Raw genomic sequence first — 25,615 nt, 5'->3', positions numbered from 1 at the left:
AGTAGAAATACGGCAAACTGGGGCAGCTAGGTGGCTCAGTGGAGGAGTCAGGAGGACCTGAGTTAAAATCCGACCTCAGACTCTTAATTACCTACCTGTGTGGCCTTGGGCAAGCTACTTAACCTCATTGCCTTGGAAAAACCTTAAAAAAAAAATATGGCAAACTAAAGGGGAAATAAGGGGATAAAAAGAGTGTTAAGAGAATATTAACAAAGAACAGGTAACTGAAAGCAAAACAAATTGATCTTGAAGGGAAGATTATAATGGGGGAAGGAAAGAAATTGGAGTTTGTGGGAGCACTGTAGATTGCCTATTTATGGGCATTTGGAGAATGACTGAACAAAGTGATGGTATTTCAATGGATTAGAACCCCTATTGAACCACAATAAAAAAATGATAAAAAGATAATTTTAGAATATCATGGCAGTTTGAATCGGTGGAGCATGAAGTAAGCAAAAATAGAACAGTTTATGTAAGTATAACAATCTTGTAAAGAAAAATAACTGAATTGAGAACTCTGAACAAATCAGTTTTCAACCTATGTCTCTGGAAGACATGTGAAATTTTATTCATCTCCTACAGGTATTAGACACATAGCTCAGAAAGAGATTTATATTTTTGAGATTTGGCCTCTATAAACATGACTACCTTAATTTAAGATTTTCCCCCTTTATTTCTTTCTTTTGGAAGAAGAGGAAAGGAATATTAACAATAGTGATAGCCCCAAAAAAGGGCTAATAAAATATTGTTAAAGTTTGTTTCAGAGAAACTTGTTAAGACTTATATGAACTGATGCAGAGTGAAATGAACAGAACCAGGAGCACAAAAAACCTGGAAAATTTTAGGAATTCTGATAAACACATATGAGAAAACAAATCCATGTGACTCAAGATGGAATATGCTATTCACCTCTTGATAGAGAGGTAATGGAATACAAATTGAGGCAATTTGTAAGGGTTGAAGAGTTAAGAATGATCAAAGCAGGAATTTGTTTTGCTTGACTGTACATTTTGTAACAGAGGTTTTGTTTTTCTCAAATAGGGGAAGGGAGAGAAGAAAATGATTTAAAGATAAATTTTCATTTAAAAATATTAGTGCAAAGGAAAGGACATTCTTAAGAAAACGATGTGTAGAACTCACTAAATACTTTCTTAAAAATTGCAAGTAATATGAAATAGATTAGTAGTTGCTGCTGAGGGTCTTCATGGGCTCCAGGATGGTCTGCCATAATCTGGACAGCCAGAGCTGCTGCACAGGGGCTAGAGTCAGGGTTATTCCTATCTTTGTGGAAATGGCAGTTTTCAGATCCAAGTTTTCCATTCAGCTGCAGATTCATGTCAGAGAAGTTATGGAAGGGAATTCATTTTTTTAGGTTTCTCATTCCATCTAGATCTAATAGGAAAAAAAATAAAGACACCCAACCCATCTTGTTGGATGAATAAAGGCATATGGGCGGAGCACACAGACTACCAAGTCTAAGTATGCTTCCCAGCTAAAATCAAGGGTCTTAAGCATGCTTGTGCTGAGCAAGAACTCTGCCAATTGTGTTTTTAATAGAGTCAGATTTATGTGGGTTATATATTTTTTCCTTTAATCCTGGCCATTTTGTTTCTCTTCTGAGAACATCAGAAAACAACACAGAGTCAGTATTCAAATAAAAAATTATCCCATAAAGTCTCTACAGTTTTTATATACATTAACAATGTACTTTTACTAGATAATTTATTTTGCAGTACATTACTGCACGGTTGTAAATGTCTTATGTACTGTACCATTACTTTCAGTTATGTAAAGAAATAAATTAATTAAAATTTTAAAAAAGAAATAGATTATTAGTTGCATAAAGAATCTTCTTTTTTGGTTCTGTATATACAGAAATGCCCTTGTTTAATGTTTGAATTCAGAAAAAAAAATTAAAAAGTAAAGGATATTCTGTCAATGTCTGGTATTTGGAGAATGAAATCTTTAACCAGCCAGTACAATGAAACTAACAGATAAATTGGAAACCCTTTTTAACCTACTTCTTTTCCTTAGGAGAGCAGTGATCCTGCCAGCCCATCCTCCACCATTAGCAATCAGCTGACCTCCTTCTTGGAAGAGGCTCCAACTGCTTCTCATGGACTTCTCAAACTTTTTCAAAAAGACTCATTCACAGAGTTTCTTGGACCCAAGGGGGTAAGACTTCATCATGATTAAGAGAACCAAAATTTGAATGAATGTTAGGTTCTTAAGAGGGAAAGAAGTTGATAGTATCACAGACACATGTGTGGGCTTCCTTCCCTTCTGTGCCATTAACATTTCTCTACCAAAACCTATAGGTCCCTGATATATTTATCCCATACCAGAAGCTGCAAGTTAGGCAGAATTGGCATATGCTGTGGTTGGAGATATGAAGAGAGGCTCTTGAAAACAAATGCAAACCAGCTTATTTTAATTGACATAGTTTCGCATTTGACTTAAATTATTTAGCCTGAGGACTTATCCTCATGATAAGTCATAAGATGTTGCAGTCAGTGTCTCCTTTCAGCTTGCTAATCACTTATTTTTTCTAACTATAAAGTTTTTGCAATTAGAAAAATGGTCAGTATTGCATGGGTGATTTATTTATCATTGAAAGAGATCTGCATATATAGCTTTGCCCTGGTATATTCACATAAGGCCTCTGGAGTCCACAAGTGCACACAACACTCTTTTCTCTAAGGCAAAGGAGAAGATGAAAGAAGAATCTTGGAATATTCACTTCTTTGAATATGGACGTGGTATGTGCATGTATCGAACAGCAAAGACCCGGGAGCTGGTCTTAAAGGGTATCCCTGAGAACCTGCGTGGAGAACTATGGCTCCTATTCTCAGGTGAGCTACTATGTCACCACTGTCTCACCCTGGAGTTACCTTCTCCCCAGGGAGTCCTGCTCTCTGCTCCAGAGTGACACCACTGGAGTGGGAGAAGAAGAGTTTTATATACTGGTTGTATGTGGTGTACCTTCATACTCCACAGCTCTTGCCTTTGCTTGGAATTGACCTCCTCAGTCTCTTTTTCAGTCTGAAATTTTATTGAACCCCTAGGCATGAAATTTGTCTGAGAATACCATACAGTGCTGTGTCTCTGCCCACTGTAGGAGCCTGGAATGAGATGGTGACCCACCCTGGATACTATGCTGAGCTGGTAGAGAAATCCATGGGCATGCAAAGTCTTGCTGCCGAAGAAATTGAGAGAGATCTGCACCGTTCCATGCCTGAACATCCAGCTTTCCAAAATGCAATGGGCATCGCTGCCCTCCGCCGAGTGCTAACAGCATATGCTTTCCGAAACCCAACGATTGGATACTGCCAGGTCAGACGCTGCCAGTTTGACAGCCCTTTTGCAGGGACACTAGAGCTAGAGAGTTACCTAATGGCCTCTCAGACTCCAAGGCAACTCTGTAGTTAATGCCAAGCCCCTGTCCGTTCTTAGGAATCAGGTAGCCCCTTGACAAAATGTAGTCGTGATTGGGTGTGTCCCAACTCAGAGAAGGAATAGAACAACAAATTCTAGTGATTGATCTTGTCTTTCATATTAAAGTATTATCTTTCACCCATTTCTGGTTTGGTGAGGGTAAATTGCCTTTAGTCTTGGAGAATAGAGGTTTTCATTCACTTCCATAAAACAAGAAGTGCCCATTGTATTCAATTCTGAGCCAGATCTCAGGACTGTGGCCTTGCTTTCCCTGATAGGATGGACTGATCCATCCAATGGCTTGAAATAGAAGCTCCTGGTTTCTAATGCTATTTGTTCTGTGCCTTTTTGTGTCTGTCCTGGTGGGACGGTTCATAGGCTATGAACATTGTGACATCGGTGCTGCTTCTGTATAGCAATGAGGAAGAGGCTTTCTGGCTGCTGGTGGCGCTCTGTGAGCGGATGCTGCCTGACTACTACAACACCAGGGTGGTAGGTGAGTTGACCCAAATCTGTCTGGGACTCTGGGACTCACACCGTCAGAGAAGTACAAGTATTTTTTAAAGATACTATTAGGACAAAAGAGATTTACTTTGAGTGACAACATGTTATGAACTAAAAGAGTTAGAAGATATGAATACTGCTTCAACTTCTGAAACTTTCTGACTGACTGATCATCAACAAATTATTCACTTCCTTGAGCCTCAGCATCTATATCTGTCAAATAGGGATAGTGGTCTCTGCCCTGCTTTTCTCATGGGCTTGTAGTGAGGGTCAGATAAGATCCTAGAAGAAAAAGAATTTTGAAACCCACAAAACCTCATACAAATGTCAGGAATGCTTATTATAGTAATTTCTCCTTCCATGTTGTATACTTTAAAGAACTATGATTTCACTGACATGGGAGTTCTTTCTATAGATCACACTCCTCCAGGGTTAAGCCTTAAGGAGTTTCTATGTTGGAAAAATTCATCACCCTGTGGCCAATCTGATGATGAGCCTCTCTGAACTTAATTCAGCAGGTCCTTGGATGACAGAAAGACAGTTTGTCATCAAACCCATCCTCAAAGCCTTTTCTATACAATAGATCTGTCCGTGCTTAAGTTTACTAGCCTAGTCTTGAAAACCTATAGTTTCCTCTTTACTACAATGAGTCATCAAAGAAAAACAATAGTAATAGAATCTCCGTCCATAGTCTCAAACAAAATGCCAAATATACACATAGTACCCTTAGCAGATGTTGATAAAAATGGTTAAATACAAACTCCATTTTTCAAAACTAGGAACCGTTCATGTCTAAGTTTCTATCAGCTAAAAATTAAATTCTTATAATGGACATTATGAGAATGTGAGATATACATATTTTCATTTGATCCTCACAACAACCCTGGAAAGTGGGTGTGCTTATTATTCCCATATTAGAGAAAAGGGAACGGAGGCAAACAGAAGTGATTTGCTCAGAGTCACACAGCTAATGTCTGAAACCAGATTTGAATTTTCTGACTCCAAACCCAGTGCTCTATCCACTGCATCACCCAAATACCCCTAGGGATTGGATTGTTATTTTCTTTTTTCTTTTAGAGTTTTAGTAGAAGATGAGTGTTTATATCAAAGAAAGAAAAGAACATTGGTAAGGAAGGAAATCATTTTTCTGATACAAATAAATCAGTAGTAAAGGGACCTCATACTTGGTGGGCTTTTGTTCCATTATAATAAGTTATAAGTGATTTTGGCTAGAAATCTATCCTAGGATAAGAATATCCTTAATTAGGGTTCACAAAGAAGGTGAAGGGGTGGCTAGGTGGCGCAGTGGATAGAGCACCAGCCTTGGAGTCAGGAGTACCTGAGTTCAAATCTGGCCTCAGACACTTAATAATTACCTAGCTATGTGGCCTTGAGCAAGCCACTTAACCCCATTGCCTTGCAAAAACAAAAAAACAAAAAAAAACAATCATATACCACAATTTGTTTAACTATTCCCCAATTGTTTGGCATCCCTTTGATTTCCAATTCTTAGCTATCACAAAAAGAACCACTAACACAAAGAAGGTGAAGGTTATCCTTACTCACCATATACTTCCTTTTCTTCCCCTTCAGGTGCACTTGTGGACCAAGGCATCTTTGAAGAGCTCACAAGGGAATTTTTGCCTCAGCTTTCAGAGAAGATGCAGGACTTAGGAGTAATTTCCACTATCTCGCTCTCCTGGTTTCTTACACTCTTCCTCAGTGTCATGCCTTTTGAAAGTGCTGTGGTCATTGTCGACTGTTTCTTTTATGAGGGGATCAAGCTCATTTTGCAAGTCTCCTTGGCCATCCTGGATGCCAACATGGAGCAGCTATTGAATTGCAATGACGAAGGGGAAGCCATGACAGTTCTGGGCAGGTGATTCATGGTTCCCCTGCCTTTTGAAGCACATTTTATGAAACATGTCCCCAGTCTTAAGATATATGCTACCCTCCTCACAGGTGTACAGAGTATATTTTCAGCCATGACTAGTGAGGTAATACATTTTGTTCACTGATCCTTCTAAATGGTGATACTATAATGACTGCTTGATAAGAAGATAAAATTAAAGGAGATGGACTAGATGATCTCCAACAGCTCTTTCATCCATAAATTTTATGATTCTTTTAAGTTGTTTTCTGAAACTTTTTAGGCCCACTCTTGCCCAAGTGGGCTGCTGTTATGAGAGCAAATCACTGAGGAAAAATAGGTTCTTTTAGGGAAACCCAGTAGCCTTAGTATTGTACAGCTTTAGTATTCGTTCAGCAGACACTGATTAAGCATCTGCTGTACAGAACACAAACCAGGCAGCAAGAAGAAGGCAGGATTAGGCAAAGCACAGTTCCAGTTTTTATGGAGCTGTAAGTCTAATGGACAAATATATTGCATTACATAATAAGGGAAGTGTCAATAAAATGCTATGTGAGATCAAAAGGGGAAGGTCATTACTGATAAGGTATCAGAGAAGGTTTCCTAGAAAAGATAGAGTTTAAGTTAAAGGATGGAAGATGGAGGATATTCCAAGCATAAGGAATAGAAAGAGCAAAGGTACAAAAATAGGAGATGGTAAGTAAGGCCTGTTGGGGAGATGGGGCAGAGAATAATCTAGTGGGGATTGCACATATCATGTGTAGGGGGATATAATAAGACATGAGAGTAAAAAATTAGGGTAGCATCAGATTGTGGAGAACCTTGACTACCAGGTGTTATAGTTGGTATAAATAGAAAATAGAAGGTACAGAAGGGAGCACTGGCCACTCTTCATCTAGGTACTATTCAAGCTTGATTACCTAGCACCAGGGTAAGAGGGGAGTAAGGGAGAGTGAAAAGTTGAGCATAACAATGAAGTTACTCTGCATGAATGGAAGAATGGTAGTGATCTTGTCAATAATGGGATAATTTGAAAAAGGAATGAGTTTAGAGGAAAGATAACAGATCATGTTTTTAAAATGATGAGTTGAGATGCCTATGAGACGTCCAGTTGAAATATGTAATAGACCTCAGATTGAGAGAGAGAGAGAAGGGTTTTATTTATAGATCTGGAATATATAGAAATGATATTAAATCCATGAGAGTTAATGAGGTGACTAAGAGAGAGAGAGAGAGAGAGTGTGTGTGTGTGTGTGTGTGTGTGTGTGTGTAAATAAAGTCCCAGAGGAGATCTGTGGCTACCACCACAGTTAGGGGTATGATGTGAATGATGATTTCATTGAGTTCAGGAACCTGAAAATAAGCAGATAGGTCAGTCAGTTAATCAATTAGCATTTAATATGTGCCATTAACTGCACTGTTCACTGGAATATGAAGAGGCAAAAATACAATCTCATATTCTAATGGGAGAGATAACATGCACAGAAATTGTGTAAGCAAGATCTAAACAGTGGAAATGGAAGATGAGTGAATTTAGAAGGAAGACACTAGCATTTGAAGGGTCAGGAGTGGGCCTAGAAAAGATCCCTGCAGAAGTTAAGATTTGAGTTGAGGTTTGAAGGAAGCTGGTGGATGGAGGTGCAGAGATAACATTCCAGGAATGAAGAGGACAAGGAAGGCATCAAATCAGTGATGGCTGTTGTGTGTGAGCAACAGTGCAACCAGATCATAACGAAAGAAAGTATATGAAGGTTTGGAAGATAGAAACTAGGTCATGAAGAGCTTTAAAGCCACAAGAGGATTTTCTGTTTGATCCTGGACTTTGTAGAGGGTTTGAAGCTGATCTGGTCAGATCTGTGCTTTAGGAAGATTACTTTGGTGGCAGAAAGGAGAACCAAGAAAACAATTTCATGACAATCCAGAAAATAAACTTTTCAGGAGGAAAAGATAGTCAACAGGTTCAAAAGCCACTAAGAGATCAAGTAGGATGAGGATTGCGAAGTTTCCATTAGATTTAGAAATTAAGAAATACTTGATAGCTTGGGGAGCATGGTGTCTGTTGAGTGATGATGTTGAAAACCAGAGTGCAATGAGTTAAAAACTGAGTAAGAGGAAAGGAAGCAGAAATAAGGAATATTGATTGCTTTTTCCAGCTCTTTGGCAATGAACAGAGCCTAAGAGGATGGAAGGGTCAAGTTTTTGAGAAGAGATTTTTAGTATGTTCGGAAATAACAGAAAAGAAACCAATAGAAAGGAAAAAGTTGAAGAGTAGAGCAAAGAAAAATTGTGGGGGCAGTCTGCTGGTGAAGAAAGGAAAAGAGGAGATGAACATTGTGAAGGTATTGATCTTGGGAAGGAAAAGGGACTCCTCTTTATCAGATTAGAACAAGGAGAAGAAAAGAACAGAAATTGTGTCAAGGTGCTGACGGCAAATGGTGTCTTTCTCAATAAAGTATGAGGTCAGGGGAAGGGAGAAGAAGGGTTGGGACAGCTGCTTTTGACAGTGAAGTAAACACTCAATTTGGTAGGAGTAAAAGGATGACTTTGCTGTAGTGAGGGCCTAGTAAAGATGAAAAACATAAATTTGCAGTAGACTTAGTAAAGCAGTTAAGTGACTTTTTCCAGCTGTGTTCAGCAATATGTGGCACATGTAACCCAACGATCAAGACTTGAATCTTGCTGTGGCCTTAAAGTAGGCTCCATTCTTGCTCAAATAGGCTGTTGTTAGGGAGCAACAATGGTTGAGAGCAAACCATTGGGCAAGAATAGATTGTTTTAGGGGAAACCCAACAAACTTGCATAACCTCAGTCCTTCATTCAGTAAACATTGATTAAGTATCTACTATGGAGAATACAAATCAGGCAGTAAGAAGGAGGCAGGATTCATTTCTAGATGAAGGTTTGCTTCCAAGTTGAGTGGAGATAGGTGGCCTCTGCCTAAGTAGTGTATCATCATAGAGACAAAGAAGCCATGGTTCCTTGAACTAAAAGGCTTAACAAGGAAATTAAACTAAGGAATTTCCTCTTAGGGTAAATGGAGCTAAACTAGAGTTACAGACTGTTTGTTGCATCTTAAATTTCTAAGAGTGTCATGAAGCATTGGAATTCTCTGACTCAGAAGGAAGATGTCTTCAACCCAGTGAAGGGCTCCCAGTAGTCTACTTGAACATAAGACCTGTACGTATATGAAAAAATAAGTGAGTAGCCAAAGACAGGCCCCCAGAGGATCTTTTTTTCATTTGATTTTGTCTACTTCTTAGTCTGTCTCAGTTTTCTAAACTAACAAGTTTTTTCCCTTTTTCCCTATTTTCCCTATTTCCCTTTTTAATCACAGATACCTGGATAATGTGGTGAATAAGCAAAGTGTTTCTCCCCCTATCCCACACCTACATGCCTTACTCACCAGTGGGGATGAGCCTCCTCCTGAGATCGATATTTTTGAACTCCTGAAAACATCCTATGAGGTCAGAATCACACTAGTTTAAGTTTGTTTAACAATTGTACTGTTTACTATACAACCAACCCTGATTAACTGGCATATGGGTACTTTGATGTGGAGATATTTAATTGGCTTGTTTCTGTTTCTAGAAATTTAGCAGTTTAAGAGGAGATGACATCGAACAAATGCGGTTTAAGCAAAGACTAAAAGTCATCCAGTCCTTGGAGGACACAGCAAAAAGAAGTGTGGTATGTGAAACCTTAGATTTAATCCAAATGTTTTCATCAGGGAATCAGCTCACTCTAGCTGATGTTATTTTAGAAATTCTGCCTTTCTAGGATTTTCCTAGAGTGTTCTCTACTCAGGTAGAGGGAACTTCTGAGCCCTGGAAGTACCACTGAAGATTTAGCTCCAATTTGTTCTAATGGCTAATAAGTTGGGTCAGTTACTGGAGTTTCCAGTTGACCTTGGTTGCTGGATTAAGATCAGAAATGACTTCAAAGGGACAGCTAGGTGGTGCAGTGGTTAGAGCACTGGCCTCAGACAGGTAATAGTTACCTAGGTGTATGACCTTGGGCAAGTCACTTAACCTTACTGCCTTGCAGAAAGAGAGAAATGACTTAAAGGCTTCTTCACAAAGCAGTAAACTTGAATTTGGTTTCTCTGTTCTGTTGAAGTGGATAGGTACAGGTCTGTTTTCCTTTTGAGGAAACTAATATGGGCCTAGGATTTCCTATCTGTGACAAGCACTTGTAATCTTTGATATTGCTATTGTCCTTCTTTGTGCTTAAGAGCAGTAGAGGAGACCACTCACTACCTATACCCTATACATGTTGTGGTGAGGGCTTACTCTGTGAGTAGTCAGTCAAGTCATTCATATTTCCCAGTTTACATCATTACCTCAACATTTTTTCACACTTGAAGGTACTACTATGGGAAGAATTAGGAAATTCCAGTTAAAAAGTTTGGGTAACCCATTGCTCTGTTGGCTTTGGGTACCCAACCTCCCCTTTACAAAGAGGGAAACAAGAAACTTTATAGCCACTTCCATTTCATTTTGATGTGAAAATCTATTGGATGTTTGTTTTGGTTGGAACTGCCATATACTCAGACTTCCTCCTCAGATATTAATCCACATCTCTTTTTTCTACATACATTCTCCCATCTGGGAATGAAAATGCTTTGTTGTTTTCTAAAGGTTTTCATTTTTGTCATCATAGAACCATATGTTTCTGCCTATTTTAAGTTCAGTAAATCCAGTCTCTTCTTTCCCTCAAGGTTCGAGCTATATCTAGTGACATTGGCTTTTCCATGGAAGAGTTAGAAGAACTTTACATGGTGTTTAAGGTAGGATTCTAGAATGTATGTTGTTAATTCTGAAAGTGAATTTTTGTGGTGTTCTTCTTCAAATCTTTCTCAAAGTAGAATAGCAGAGAGGCTTCCTGCTAAAGGAGAGAGATTCTCTTAAAGGATTTTTGCTGATCATCAAGTGTCCTGGGCCAATTTGCTGTAATCTTTCTTCTTTCAGTTCATTTCATGTTGAACATGAGCCTAAACATTATAAACCTTGTAATTCCTGAGATCTGATCTACCTCCCTATTCCCACTGCTTTCCTTTAACTGTCTACCTACAGCAAAAAAATAAATAAATAACTATTCTAGGGGCAGCTAGGTGGCGCAGTGGATAAAGCACCGGCCCTAGAGTCAGGAGTACCTGGGTTCAAATCCGGTCTCAGACACTTAATAATTACCTAGCTGTGTGGCCTTGGGCAAGCTACTTAACCCCATTTGCCTTGTAAAAACCAAAAAATAATAATAACAATAATAATAATAATAACTATTCTAAGACAAAAATGAGAAAAAAGAAGAATGGCAATTAACTTAGATATTTGTTTTTGTCCCTAGGGGGTTGGGGTCCATGAACTTGGTTTTTTTTTTAATATTTTGAAAACTGTATTTTAATATAATTGATCATCTTTGTAATCTATGTGTTTTATTTTATGTATTTAAAAACTTTTTTAATAATGGGTCTGTAGGTTTCACCAAACTGCCAGAGGGGTCTGTGATAAAAAAAAAAAGTTAACAATCTGTGCTTTAGAAGCAATACAAAGATTTCAGTTCAATAAGTCGCTCCTTTCATTTAGGCCAAATACTTGATGAGCTGTTACTGGGGAAATAACCGCATGGCAGCCATTCGCAGAGACCAGAGCCTCCCCTATCTGGAGCAGTACAGAATCGATGGGAACCAGTTCAGGGAACTCTTTGTCAGCTTGACCCCTTGGGCTTGTGGCTCTCACACTCCAGTGCTGGCTGGACGAATGTTCAGACTTCTAGATGAAAACAAGGACTCTCTTATCAACTTCAAGGAATTTGTGACTGGGATGAGTAAGTGTCTTTAGGATTTATTTGCTCTCCCAAATCTGTTAATATTGCATAATAAATCACAGAAATGTTAAAAGCCCTTATCTTGTCCAAATTTCTCATTATATGGCTGAAAATTTAAGCCCCCCAAAAAAAAGGGAAATGGTGAATTAGTAATAATTGTTAGGAATTGAAATTGGGTACTTCACTAGTCTTCCACATACCACCAGGATTCTTCATTCAGGCCTGGTGAGAAAGTATGGTGATAATGCTAATGAGGCTGCCCACCACCTTGTACTCAGATAGTTATTAATCTCTCAAAAAGTTCAAGAATTTAGATGGAGAATCCAGTTCAACCTCACAAGAGCCAGTAGAAAACAAGGCAGTATTATCCCATGTTAGTTACTGAATAATTCAGAGGATAGAGACAGAATCCTTTTACCAGACACACATCTGAAGTGATGACTGTACTATGATGCTTTTCTGAATTCTGCCTGAGGATGTTTCTGTGAATGAATCTAGATCATGTTGTCTTCCTTTTCTAAACAGGTGGGATGTACCATGGGGACCTAACAGAGAAGCTTAAAGTTCTTTACAAGCTACATCTTCCTCCAGGTAGGAGATCTTTGTGCTTATTCTCCCCCAAATAGAGGCCCCTGCTAAGTGTGTTCAGGGTGCCTTGATCTAGCAGCCAGGGCCCTACTGAGCATTTCCAGAGCCTAAATGCAAGTTGTCTAGAACATTCCTTAGTAAAGATCTCTGCTTCACATTGGTGCAAGAAGAGGAGGCACAAAGCCACTTTTTTTCTTAGACAATAATTCAATCAGTTCTCTTCAGCAAATCTCACAAGATTCCCCCAAAGGGGAAAAAGCCTCCATGACCTGAAAGACCCAGAGCCTTTCCCTTTCTACTAGGCAGTGAAATGTGAATTGACAATGATGATAGACCAGCTTCGAGGGCTGTTTCATAGAGAGATGGGTGGGGTTTTGTGGAATTTTATGCTATTTTCAGTCTTAGGGCTTGACCTACTCTTTGAATGTCAATCTGTAGAGTTCATCTGGAGGAGACTTTTCTCATGCTGGAGAGTGATCTGTACCCCCCCAGGGTACTTACTCCTCAGCCAAGAAAAGGTTACAACCTCCAGAAACCTTTTCAGCTGCTTTTTAGACTAGTTTCAGATTCTTCATGAGGGAGTTAACATGCACAGCACGGGAGGAGTTGACTATGCAGCTCTTTGTTACCATTTAGAATGTTGATGACACTGGTCTTAAATCCTTTCCTGTCCACTGTGACTTTAATAACCTTAATGTACTGTGATATATTGTAAAACAATGTAGTGTACTGAAAAGAGCCTGGATTTGTAGTAAGAAGACTTGGATGTCATTCCCAGTGTGATTCTAGGCAAGTCACTTCCGCTTCCCCTCATTGAGCCTCAGATTCCTAAACTGGAAAATTGGAATGATAGTGCATGTATTGCCCACCTTACAGAATAATTTCAAATTAATAATAAGAGTTCTGCAGGCATTTATTGTGAGTCTAGGAAGTTGAGTATATGAGGAATGTTAAGTCCACAATGGTAGCCTAGCTTTAGTCTATAAGGTAAATGATTATAAATGTGAAGCTAGGTACTTCGGATTTTATTCTAGAACCACTAAGAAGTTGCTGGAATTTCTTGGAGAGGGCAATGGCACTGTCCTTGACAAAGGGGAGAGAGATAAGAGGCAGGGGTCTCAATTAAGAGCCTGTGGCAACAATGCAGGCTTACTATAATGAAGGACTAAATGAAGGTGCTTGGAAATGGAGAAGAGGAGACTGATGCACAAAATTTTGTGGAGAGAGAGCCAGTAAGGTATGGCAGCTGAATGGCTCTGTGCCCTTCTTCAAGAAAGATCTCAAGGTTGAGATCCTAGGCATGTGGAAGAATGGTATTATCTGCCAAAAAAAAAAAGAAAGAAGCAAGGGGGGAGGAGTGGATTTCAGAGGAAAGATCATGAATTCTATTTTGGATGTGTTGCATTTAAGATGTCAGTAGGACATTCAAGTAGAGGTACCAAAAAGATAGTAATTCAAGACTAGAGTCCAGGAGAAGCAATAGCCTTAGATGTGTGCACTTTAGAGTTATTTGCATAGAAATGATAATTGAACCCTTAGAAGTTGATGAGATCATGCAGAGAGAATAAGGAGGGAAGAGAGAAGTCCCTAGGGCAAGGCCTCAGGAACCACCTACTCTTAGAGAGTAGAATATAGATGTGGTCCTGCACTAGAGACTCAGAAGATACAGTCAGATAGGAGGATTAAAGGAGAGCAATGTTGTGAAAGCAAAGAGAGTAGAGTCATAAGGCTGCAGGAGGTAAGGTGGTCATCAGGGTCAAAAGGTACAGAGAATCCAGAAGGATGAGGGCCAAAAAAAAAAGGCCATTGGGTTTGGCAGTTAAAAGATCACTGGTTGCCTCAAAAAGAAAATAGTTGCAGTCAACTCTGAAGGTTAAAAGCAAATGACAAATATTTGATAAGTGGAAAGTAAGGAATTAGGGGCAACATTTGGCTCCAAGGGGAAAGATAAAACACATTCAGCAGAGAAAAGAAACAACGGATGAGGAAAAAAATGAAGATCATAGCAAGAAGTCAGAAGATGACTAGGATAAGCTTTCAGAGGAGAAAGATGGGGATGAGATCCAGGGCACAGATAAGTAAAGGATTTCCCTGGCAAGGAGAAAAGCTGCCTCTTTGTGGCTTTGAGATTGAAACAAGGGAACAGAAAATGTAAAATTGAGTGGCAGAAACCCCTGATGATGGCCTCCCAGCAGAGGGCAGGTGAGAAAAGGAATGTTTTATAAACCTAAAATGCTGTTTAGATTATGCAAATGTTAGCAGTGGTGACTGTTATTACATTCACTCCAAAAAAGTGTTCTTAGTCTGGACTTTGTATCAAGGTCATATAATTTAGTAGCACTGATGATCTCTGGTCCTAGGCATATTTAGGATTTCCATTTTTGAAGATGAGATAGAGCACAGTTTGTGTCTGTCTGGGAGATAAGTAGACCTAGAGAATTTATTCGGGGTAAAGAATTAAACTGTCATCCTCCACCTCTAAGGACAGATTCTGAACAAACCAAGTAATGATAAAATAAACCCTGTTTTACTAACAAACTTATTGGCACTTTTCCCGTAGTCATCCCATAAAGTAGGAGTATAAAGATCATCATACTCATTTTATGAATGAAAAAATAGGCTAAAAGAAGTTGTGACATTCCCAGGATCACAGTAAATATCAGAGCCAGTTCTTAGACCCAAATTTCCTGACTATACATCTTTTTTTAGGTTTTTTTGCAAGGCAATGGGGTTAAGTGGCTTGCCCAAGGCCACACAGCTAGGTAATTATTAAGTGTCTGAGGCCAGATTTTCACTCAGGTACTCCTGATTCCAGGGCCGGTGCTCTATACACTGTGCCACCTAGCCACCCCATGACTGTACATCTCTTGATCTTCTATACTAGATCGCCACTCAAATATTAGCATGAAATCTTTCCAGGGTATTTTTTTCATTTCAAATGATTGCTCATAGATTTAGGCTGCTTGAGCTCAGTTCCCTGAAATGTAACAGATCCTTCATAGTAGGATAAATAAAGGATCTTTCTCAGTTATCATTGGAAATTTGTGTTTGGGATTCTTCTTGCAAAATCTACAAAAGGGATAATAAATATTGAACCTGAGGGATATATTCTAATCTAGAGCTCTCTTTTTAAAGGAGTTAAGCTGTGTTTAGGTAGCTAGGTGGATAGAGTGACAGGGTTTGGAGTCAGGAACTGAGTTCAAATACTACCTCAGACATTTATTAGCTATGTGACCCAGTCATGAAGCTTCAGTTTCCTTATCTGTAAAATGGGACTAATAGCACCCATTTCCAAGAATTATTGTAAGGAACCAGTGAGATAATATAATGTTTTACAAACCTTGAAATACTATGGAAATCTTAACTATTATTATAGTTTTAACCAGTTTCCATTTGTTTTGTAATCAGAATGATGGTATCCATAGTACTCTGCCTTTCTGCCAGTCCACATGGAATCAAGAAATAATGTGACAATTTTTTTTGTTTTCCAAATCAAAGGGTAAGCAAGGCTATGTTTGGCCTGTTAATAATATGTTGTAGGGTATAGTTAGAAGAAAACTATTTTCAAAACACATTAGAATTCAATTCAGCAAATAATTATTAGGCACCTAACTAAGAAGCAAGTACTAGGAATTATTAAAATGAAGAATGACATGGTCCCAGCTCTTAAATGTAATGAAGACATGTTCATTCTATATTAACTTCCTCATCCCATTCCATTTGAATGTGGGATCAGATTGATGAAGAAGGTGAAAATGAGTTCTTTTAGCCAAAATGAGTTCCTTTATCATTAGCCAAAATGAAGAAATCATAGGTGTATGTTCTTGCTTTCAGTGATTTGACCTTCCTGCTGAAGTCCCCCAGACGAGTCCATTGAAAAAGTCCACCAAGATGACAAGTGCAAAGTCTACCAAATAGGGAAGGACAAGAGGCAATTTCCAAGGCTCACCTTTCCCTTCTTGTTTCTGGTACTATTCTTCTTGAATTGAATCATGGAGTTAGTCTTGGACAATGGCATTCAGACTCCTGCTTGGCAGGTTAGAGTCCTACCAGAGAGCAGCCAGTCACCTTTCAACTCCAAAAACATGGTGGGACTCCTAGACCATTTCATCAAAACTACTATCCTCAGAGATGTAGTCCTGTCATTTGGAGTAGTAGTTGGGCCCAAAGCAATGGTAGCAGCAATGATCTCTGCAGGGCTGAAGGGCTTCTGTGTCTGGGTCAGGGTTAGGACCTCCACAGAGTCGCATCCTTCTACAGAGGGATCTCAGAGCACCACAGGGGCAGTACAGACGCATGGCAGCAGCAGACTTGTTGACAGCAGTGGTCCATGTTCCTCCGACAGGGAGAAGAACTGCTACTAAGCAGTCTGAGAACTGTTTTTTTCCAACTTATTTTCTTCTTCCCACTTTTCTTCTTGACTCCCAGACTTCTTCCCCATCTCAGTCTTAATGAATTTGACCATTTTTACTCACAGGTAGAGGGAAGGCAAGCTCTAAGCTTTCTGTGTGCTGGGTTCCAAAAGCTCCCCGAAAATGAGTTCTAAGGGAAATGTTGGCATTCAGCCTTGTGGGCTTCAGTGAAGAAATCAAGAAAGAGATAGTCCCTATATGAAAGCAGTCATTAATATTGACCTTCTGGTTAAAATTATAAGTGAAATTCCTCCTAAACTTAGATTTTAGGTGCTGTTGTATATCATATGGTTATGATAATAAATTCCATTTCTCTTTAATTTTTCCTTTTAATTCATGTAGTTAACTCTGGAGAGCTAGCTCCTAGGGAAGCAGTGTTCCTGATCTGCAGGATGGGAAGCTAGGTAACAGGAGTGACTAAAGCAGCAACCCTGGAGTCAGGAAAACCTGAGTTCAGATCCTGCCCTAGATTCTTACTAGTCATGTGACCCTGGGCAAGTCACTTAACCTTGTTTACTTCAGTTTCCTCATCTGTAAAATGAGTTGGAGAAGAAACTGGCAAACCACTCCAATATCTTTGCCAAGAAAACCCCAAATGGGGTCACAGAGAGTCAAACGTGACTGAAACAGCACAACTCTTAGAGAATAAAATGTTCAGACATCTATCACTTTGAGGAATCAGTGTGCACCTTGGTAGTTAAGCCAAATTGACCATCTCAGGAAGTTTCATTAGAATGGAGAAGAAGTTGTCTTTATATTGACCACATGGTGTTCTCTGCTGGTGACAGAAAACAAGGTGGCTGGCAGTAGATTCATTGACTGTCTAAAATAGCAGGGACCTTAGAAGTCAGGAAAAAGCAGAAAAGGGCTTGACATAGCAAGTCAGGGGCAAACCTAGCTCAAAACCAGGACATGGACTGTGAGCCACTAACTTGTTCCTCAAAGAAGTTCAAGACTGGGTGGAATGATTACCTCCTTTTTCCTACTTACTGGGCAAGTGTTTTTTGGTTTTACTCTTCCCTTAGCTCTAGTTCTTGTCCTTCTCCCTACTTTCCCTCAGCTTCTTAGTGCGCCTGTGTTTTCATTGTAGGACTTTCCTAGTTACAGTACTCTACTAATGCTGAGCAACTTTCTTCATTTTTATAGTCCAAAGGAGTTACCAGGCTAAAGCACTTCAAAAAAAGTTTATGATAAACTTGATGACAGCCAAAAAAAATCAATCAAATTAAGATACAAATACAAAAGGGGAATTCTTAATCCAAAGCTTCAAGAAGACAGACCCAAAAGAATTAACTTCTGTTTTCTTCGTCTTCCCTGCCCAGAATCCCCTGACTTTTGACCCACTTTTCCTTCCTACTTCCAGAAAAGCACTATTTAAAATTATAGCCTTGAGTCTAAAAATCAAGGAAAAACCAAAAACTCCTTTAAAATTATAACAATGACAGCCCCCACACATTAAAATATATGGTTATGTACACAGAAATCTATGTAAACAAGTGTGTCTATACATAGCACCTTTAGTCACAAAGTGCTTTACATTGTCTGCTTCAGGTATTACTGTCCTCATCTGACAGATAATGAACTGAGACCAGAGAGGTAGAAAGACATTCCCAAGGTCATATGCTAGTAAATGGCAGAGTAGGGACTCCCAGCATTTCCACACCTCCTCTGGTAAAAGACAGATGTAGGGGGAACAATGACCTTGGTCACTGCAGATCTCCAATCATGCCTGGAAAGTGTGAGAAGGAAAATTTCAGGTAATGGAGCAAAGGGAGGATACTCCATCTGCTGCTCCCCCTGCTGTGCTTGGGATACGTTTTCAGGCCAGACCATCTTCGCCTTCTACCACAAGAAATTTATTTCTTCAAAGCTAACTTTTAGTGAATATAATGAAAAAAATCAGTTCTGAAAATCAAACTCGGGCTTTTTCTTTTGGTTTTCTGTCCTTCTATAATTCCAGAATAGGAGATTTGATGCTGGCCAAGCAGCATTGAAACTGGAAAAGATAAATCTGTTTACTTTGGGAATTCAGTGACTGTAGCTTCCCTCCTCAGGATTAATAAGTAGCAGAACAAGCAGTAGGGAAATAATTGCTGGAACTGATGTGAATGTGATCTGTAATTATTAGTACTACAAGATTCCCAGTATATTTTACCTGAAGAAGAGGCTTGAAAAGGAGTTAGTTACGGGCTCACCTGGTTCTCCTCCCTGGCCGAGGAGGGAGCCTAAGGACGAGGGGCCTTTAGTAGAAGGAGCTTTACTGGAGGTACAGGATGATACATGTGGCCATGGCATCGCAAAGTCTGAGCACACAGGGGGCAAGGCTCACAACATGCCAGGGTGTTGGGAACAGGCTGGTAGGGACTGACACATGGTGAGAGCATTATCACAGGACATTTGTTGGGAGAAACACTGTCCACTGGTTCTTTTGCTTTGAGGTGTCTCAAGACTAGCTACAGTGGCCTTCTTGTCATGAGAAAGAAGGAAGGAGCTTAGCCCAGCTCTCCTCCTTGAAAGCAGCTAGAAAAGCATGCCAACAAGTTTTCTCAGTTCAGTTTCTTAACTGATGGTGTTGAAAATGACCATGGAAACGAGTGCTGAGATGACCTCTCCATCCTTTGCTCTCCTCTTCCTACTTTGTCTTGCTCTTTCTGACCAGCTCTGAGCACAGAGGAAGCAGAGTCAGCTCTGGAGGCAGCACAGTACTTCCCAGAAGACCTCTCTGCAGAAGGTAAGGAAAACCAAAAAGGGCCAAGTCTGGAGTTGTGTCGGCCTGGTTGGGGGGGGGTGCTGTGAGATCTTTCAGGGTCTTCTGTCCCTCAGGGAGCCTATCAGGGCTTGGGCACTGCTGCTGTCTGCACTGTCTCCCCTTCACCAGGAGGAGCTGCTTGCCAAAACACCTTCCCACGCATTGTTGTGGGGCTCCAGGCAAAACTCTGCCTTTCCTGCTTCTGCAGAGGTTTACATAGGAAGCTCATTGGCATTTCTGTTCGTTTTCTTAACTTCGGATTCTGTGTATTCCCTGAATTTTTCTTCTTCCTTCCATCCCCTCTCTTCCCTCCGGAATGCTTCAGTATCTCCTTTTGTCTCAGACCTGGATCTCTTCCTGCACTGTGAGACTCCAGGTCAGTCCCAGGCAGAGTACTGCCTTCTTGTCCTAAGGACCCAAGTCCCTAAAGAAGCATTATTATTGTCAGTCTTTTCTGAGGTTTATCATGTCAAAGTTTCTCATGGTACACATACCTTGCATGCAATGTTCTTGGGGTTTGAGCCTTGCTGATGCATGGTGACAGAGACAATGTGGCTGAGGAAGATTAAGCAGGATTCAGAAGTGAGGAGCTCTCAACTCTAATATATGCTTTACTGCCAAAGGCAATAAAAAGTCACCTTTAGCACTATGTCCATTTTCCCATGGACATAATGCTATTGTCTCATAGTGAAATGGGATGAAGTAATTGGAAATGGTAAAACCCTCCTTACTTAAATTCAGTTTGGCAAGCATTTATTAGCACTTAGTATATTCTGCTTTGCTAGATGCTAGGGATACTTGATGTTTTTATTTATGGCAACCAGCAGCCATACAGATTGGCTGATAAAGTTACAAGGCAGTTTGCATGACATTGGGACATACCTGATATGAATGATTTGCTTAAATATGAATATTGCGTTGAATGATTGGTTTAAATATGAATATTGAGTTGGAAAGGCCATACTTTCAAGTATATTAAACTAGACAAACTAGAGCAGTCTTTTTCATATCTACTATGATGTATTTCATATCATAGTAGAGGGAAAGAGAAGCTCACTCCCTGCTCTCCCTTACCACTATCTTAGCAAGTCAATAGGGGCAGCATTTATCTCGATTAGTACCAACTCTTCACAGTTAGTTTTCGCTAGCCATAGTCCATTCCTAGCACAGACCCAAGGAAATAAATTGCCTCAGAAGCCTGAAATTTTAATACCAAACATGTATAGTAGGTCATAGATTAGAAGGAGGTTGAAGCTGGAAGGGGCCTTAAAGATCATTTTGTGCATCTCAGTTTTGTAAAGAAGTTGAGTAATTTGCCAGTGATCATACAGCTAGTTAAGTGGCAGAGATGAGATGGACACCAAGATACTTGGACCCTGAGTAGTATATTCTTGCTCCACATCAGCCAGTCAACAAGTTTTTATTACAGTAGTGCTTTATCAGTTAGGAATATTAATGGAACTTATTTGGTGAATGAAGTTCCCTTGAGTTTTAGCTTTCCCAATAGAGCATTGGCTTTCATAGAGAGCCCACTTCCACCTGAGACTGTCATCCCATGGCCTTCATATATGAAGGGCAAGTATAGCATGATTTTCATTCTTATGAGGATCATAATAACATCTTTCTTTTGTTTCATTTTTTATAGAAGTAATTTTTCCTGAGCTTATAAGAGTTCTTTCTAAAATTGGACACAGGGACAAGAGAGGAAAGATGATGGGAAGGAGATAGGGGTACAGCAGAAATTACAAAGTGTGAAGGGTGTGGTTGGAACAATAGTTGCTAAACATATAAAACAATGAGTCCAGTTCGCAGTGGGAATATTGACCCAAACTTTGAAATAATTTTCAAAAATAAGTTTTTCTGAAAATAAATTTTCCAAAAAAAATTTCAGAATTTTCTTATTGTTACTTAGGATAGAAATATATTCTGTGGATTTTTTTTTTCTTTCTGGTTGCTTAGAAGTAGCATCTCCTGAAGAGAAAGAAGGAAGTAGAAATGGAGACTTCAAAGATAAAAGAGGTAATGTGCAGTATATTCAGATATGATCTATTAATACCAGTGTGATATTTACACTTCTCACACATACACCTTTTCCTATACCCTATTGTCCTCCCAGTAATAACAATGAAAAAAGACACAATTAAAGGACATATGGAAAGTACTACAGATCTTTTGAGCCCTTACATGTAGCTCTTTCCCTGTTAAATGAACCCTGCTTGATATTAACAACTTTAGTTTACAGCCCATGATCATTTTTAGGTTTCCTTCAATTCACCCTGTAAGTAATTTCTATATTCTATGTTACCTCTGGTTTGTCTGTTTTTTCCTTTCTTTGCAGAAGAGAAGGGGGCCAACTCCCCAGACTATAGGTACTACCTTCAAATGTGGGCCAGCGAGAAAGAGTCCAAGAAAGAAACTATTAAGGATCTTCCCAAAATGAGTCAGGTAGGAAATTCAAAGAGGAGGTAGAAGATACAGAATATGGACTTAAAGAAGGATGATAGCTGTCTCTTGTGAGAGGTCTGAGATTATTACTATGGGGACTCAGTTCCTTGTTCAGTGAAATGAGGGATTTGAACTGTTTGGACTAAATAGCCTCATCTAACCCTAGCATTCTGTAGTAAAAAGCCTCTAGAGTTCTAGGGGGAAATGACAAATGAGATTAAATGTCCTGATCAATTTATGTGTTTTTCCTCTCATACCTATTCCAATCTGAGGTCTTCTCCCCTCCCCAACACTAGATAAGTGTTCTAGACACAACTCTGGTCTTATATGTCATAGTCCTTTCTAATACTAATTACTTCAAAATATACTATTCACTTACCCCTTAGGAATACATTTGTTATGGTATAGTTTTAAATGTACAACACTCAGGTACAATAACCTGTGTTCCTACTTTTCTCCTTCCTCCTCTCTTTTCCCTGTCCTAGAACAAAATTTTACTGCCTTTGCTGAGAGGATACTCTTGGGGCAGCACAAGGCAGGCTATCCCTTTCTTCTGTTTACAGCTTTCAGGCTCTGCTGGTGCCAATTAAATAATGGCTTTGTTGGCCTGGGGTCTTCCCAAGGGGTTATTGCATTCCTGTGACTTTATCATGGCACTTACACTCTAGTATGGATTACTCTTGGCTAGCAAGTATTAGAAATGGAAGGTTTCTCTGAGGGCATGGGAATGTTTCTTTTTGTTCGTTGCCTTTTAAGACCTCCTAAGCTACCATTCTACCCCCCATTCCAGCCCAGCCATTACAGGATGGTTTGTCTTGGCAAAGAACCAGGCCAGACAGCTCGAAATGCCTGCCAGAAGGGCATCATTTTCACCCTCTTGGGCCAGACCAACAAGAATCACATGTTTTCTAATGTAGACTCATTATGAATCTTATTGCTCAGATCAATTCTAAATCACAAAAACAGCCACAAGCTTTAGCTCTCTATAGTACAGGAAGGTTTTAAAGTTTCCTCCTTAAGTAACAAGAGATCCAGAATCTAAAATAACCAGTATTCATACAAAATGCTAATGATATCATAGCAGGCATCTCTTTTCTCCCAACCTCCCTCTGATGGCTCTGCTAAGCTCCCAAGAGTAAGTGGTGGCAGCCAGGGCCAGCTGAGTGGGTTTTTTCCAATAATGTGATTGTCTGCATTGATAGATAGGGAATACATACTTAGGTGTCCATATCTTTAAAGAGCAATATTCTCTTTTTTTTAATGTTTATTTGATACTCTTTAATTCTTAGATCACTGTCACTTCCCAAGGCCTCATATTCCCTAGTGCCCAGGCCCCCGTCATGGATAGTTCCTCCATATGACCGCCTATGTAACAAAGAAGTAGAGCAAAATAAGTCACCCATATCTGACAGTGACAGTGTAAACCTCCTTCCACACCAGTAACTCACCCCTATCTGATGGGATCATCATCCTCATCAGTCCTCTAAAGTCACAACTGATCATTGCATTGTTCTGAAGACTTTTGTATTGTTTACAATAATGGGGTCATCCTATCAGTAAGACCAGCATTTTCCACAGAGATAGAAAGCATTGGTATAAGAAATTTACTCACCAGAGTTCCCTATACCAATTAAATAATAGACAATACATACTATACTCAACCTTTACTGAGTCTCCTATCCTTAGTTACCTTGACAAGCTCTGTAATTCTAATACTAATGATGACTCACACCTTTCTAATGCTTTAAGGTTTACCAAAGTGACAGCAATGAACTTGCTGCTTTTTTACTTCTGACCCACGATCTCTTCTTTTATCTTCCCCCACACAAAAGGAGCAATTTATTGAATTGTGCAAGACCCTTTATAATATGTTCAGCGAGGACCCAGTAGAGCAGGAACTGTATCATGCCATCGCCACAGTGGCCAGCCTCCTTCTCCGCATTGGAGAGGTTGGGAAGAAATTCTCTAGCCGGCCCCAGAAAAAGCCAGAGGGCAACTTGGCCAGCAATGAACAGGACTTGACTAGTGAGGAAGAGTCTCTGCCATCAGAACATAGGCAGAATTCAGCTGGGGAGCAGCATTCCCCTGTGGACTCAGAACGTAAAGCTGCAGGGGACACACAGACTGGAAAAATACTACGGGAGAACCAGCTTGTAAGTGAGGAAGGCCGGGGAGAAGGGCAAGGTTCTCCCTCCCAGCTGTTGTCAGATGATGAAACCAAAGACGACATGTCTATGTCTTCCTACTCCATGGTGAGTACCAGCTCTCTGCAGTGTGAAGATATTGCTGATGATACAGTGCTGGTGGGATGTGAAGCAGGCAGTCCTGCCTCCAGATATGGCAGTACCATTGACACTGATTGGTCCATATCCTTCGAGCAAATCTTGGCTTCCATACTTACAGAGACTGCCCTGGTGAACTTCTTTGAAAAAAAGGTGGATATTGGCCTGAAGATTAAGGATCAGAAGAAGATGGAAAGGCAGTTCAGCTCCTCCAGTGACTATGAACTTTCTTCCATTTCAGGCTGATCCTCATGTGAACAAACAATAAGGTTTTAGAAGGAAAATGGTTGAGAATTGGTCCGTTGTGGCATAAGATGGGAGAACTTTTTATTTTATTTTAACAAACAAAGCCTAGAATTCTCCACAACATCAGGAACAGGCATAATTGAAAAGGGAGGGCTTATCCCAAATAGCTGATATTCATCACCTTGCTTCTTGGTCAGAATTGTTTGGGGCATGGAGGAGCAAAACTGCTGTAATCTTACTGCTATCAGAAACTCCAGGGCCCCAAGATGTAGAGAGCCCCACAGTAAATTATGCATGTCTGCCTCTGCTTGTATAATTTTCGAGAGTTATTATTAAAGCAGTGTTTGGGTGCAGCTGCCCTCTCTATCCCCTGCCTCCACAGATTCCTGGGTGATTTCACATAGAGGATGGAGCTTGGCAGGAAACCATCCCCGCCTTTGGCCGCCTGCCTCTAAGCCACCATCATAGGTTAATGCCCCAGCCCCCTGGCCTCTAAAGGCAGGCTCCAGCACTGTGTTGTAATGCAGCAAGCCTGTTCTGCTTCATTTATCCCCATGTTCCGGATTATTGGCTCAGACTCCTGTTCCTGGTTTCACTGACCTACAGATATGGCTCTGGCTGGGCTGTTACTTAGCCTTTTGCCAGGAGATAGGTTTTGGTTTTAACCCTTCATATGTGAGTTAGGTGCTAAAATCATCCATCCCTTCAGGTTGCTCTGTAGGGAGGGCAGAGCTCACTGAGGTTGAAGCCTGGATGGAAGTTGGGGCAGAATTTCTTAAAGCAGGCCTCCGAACTGGGGGGGGGGGGGGGGGGCAGGTGGACAGAATTACCACTGCTTTCATTATTATCTATTTCTTTTCTTTTTTTTTCTTTCACTATTTAAAAGAACACCAGATGTTTCTCTCCATATATCTTATTTTCATCATTTAAGTTTGCTTAAAAGTGAATCACTGTTCAGTGCCTACCTTATAACACTCCCTGAAAGTAGAGTGCTTTCCTCCTCCCAGTGTGTGATGTGAAAACCTGGAGCCAGCATGCTTTAGCAGCTTCCAGAAGGACATGCAAAGAGGAGCTCTTCAGGGGCTTCTGGGAATAAAGCTGACTACAAAAGGAATACCTGCCCTGTAGCCCCTCTAGGGGAGGTGGGGGGCGGGGGGTTCTGCAAAGCTGAAAGGGGGTCCAGCTTCCACAAGCTCCTCCTAAACTTTTCAGTGACCAGCTAAGAGTTGGTGCTCTCCCTCATCTGGAAAAAAGGGACAGA

At 40.1% G+C, this 25,615-nt stretch overlaps 1 protein-coding gene across 4 annotated transcripts in view; it reads left to right on the top strand.

The window, feature by feature from the left end:
- The window catches only part of TBC1D9B (TBC1 domain family member 9B), a 45,935-nt gene extending 20,776 nt beyond the window's left edge, over positions 1-25,159 (top strand). For 2 of the 4 annotated variants that reach the window (XM_074212188.1, XM_074212189.1), the window contains exons 8-22: positions 2,035-2,175; positions 2,702-2,852; positions 3,119-3,333; positions 3,814-3,931; positions 5,533-5,818; positions 9,144-9,273; positions 9,398-9,496; positions 10,527-10,595; positions 11,392-11,632; positions 12,158-12,223; positions 19,292-19,363; positions 19,707-19,757; positions 21,341-21,400; positions 21,720-21,826; positions 23,659-25,159. In XM_074212188.1, the coding sequence (XP_074068289.1) occupies positions 2,035-2,175; positions 2,702-2,852; positions 3,119-3,333; positions 3,814-3,931; positions 5,533-5,818; positions 9,144-9,273; positions 9,398-9,496; positions 10,527-10,595; positions 11,392-11,632; positions 12,158-12,223; positions 19,292-19,363; positions 19,707-19,757; positions 21,341-21,400; positions 21,720-21,826; positions 23,659-24,354 (2,502 nt within the window). In that variant the 3' untranslated portion in view covers positions 24,355-25,159. The other 2 variants (XM_074212190.1, XM_074212191.1) reach the window with 2 other exon arrangements.
- Positions 25,160-25,615: the final 456 nt, after the last annotated feature.

This window comes from Macrotis lagotis, chromosome 1 (genome assembly GCF_037893015.1).
Source record: "Macrotis lagotis isolate mMagLag1 chromosome 1, bilby.v1.9.chrom.fasta, whole genome shotgun sequence".
Lineage (NCBI taxonomy): Eukaryota > Metazoa > Chordata > Mammalia > Peramelemorphia > Peramelidae > Macrotis > Macrotis lagotis.
The sequence above is the reverse complement of the archived record's forward strand: the minus strand, read 5'-3'. Positions and strand labels throughout refer to the sequence as shown.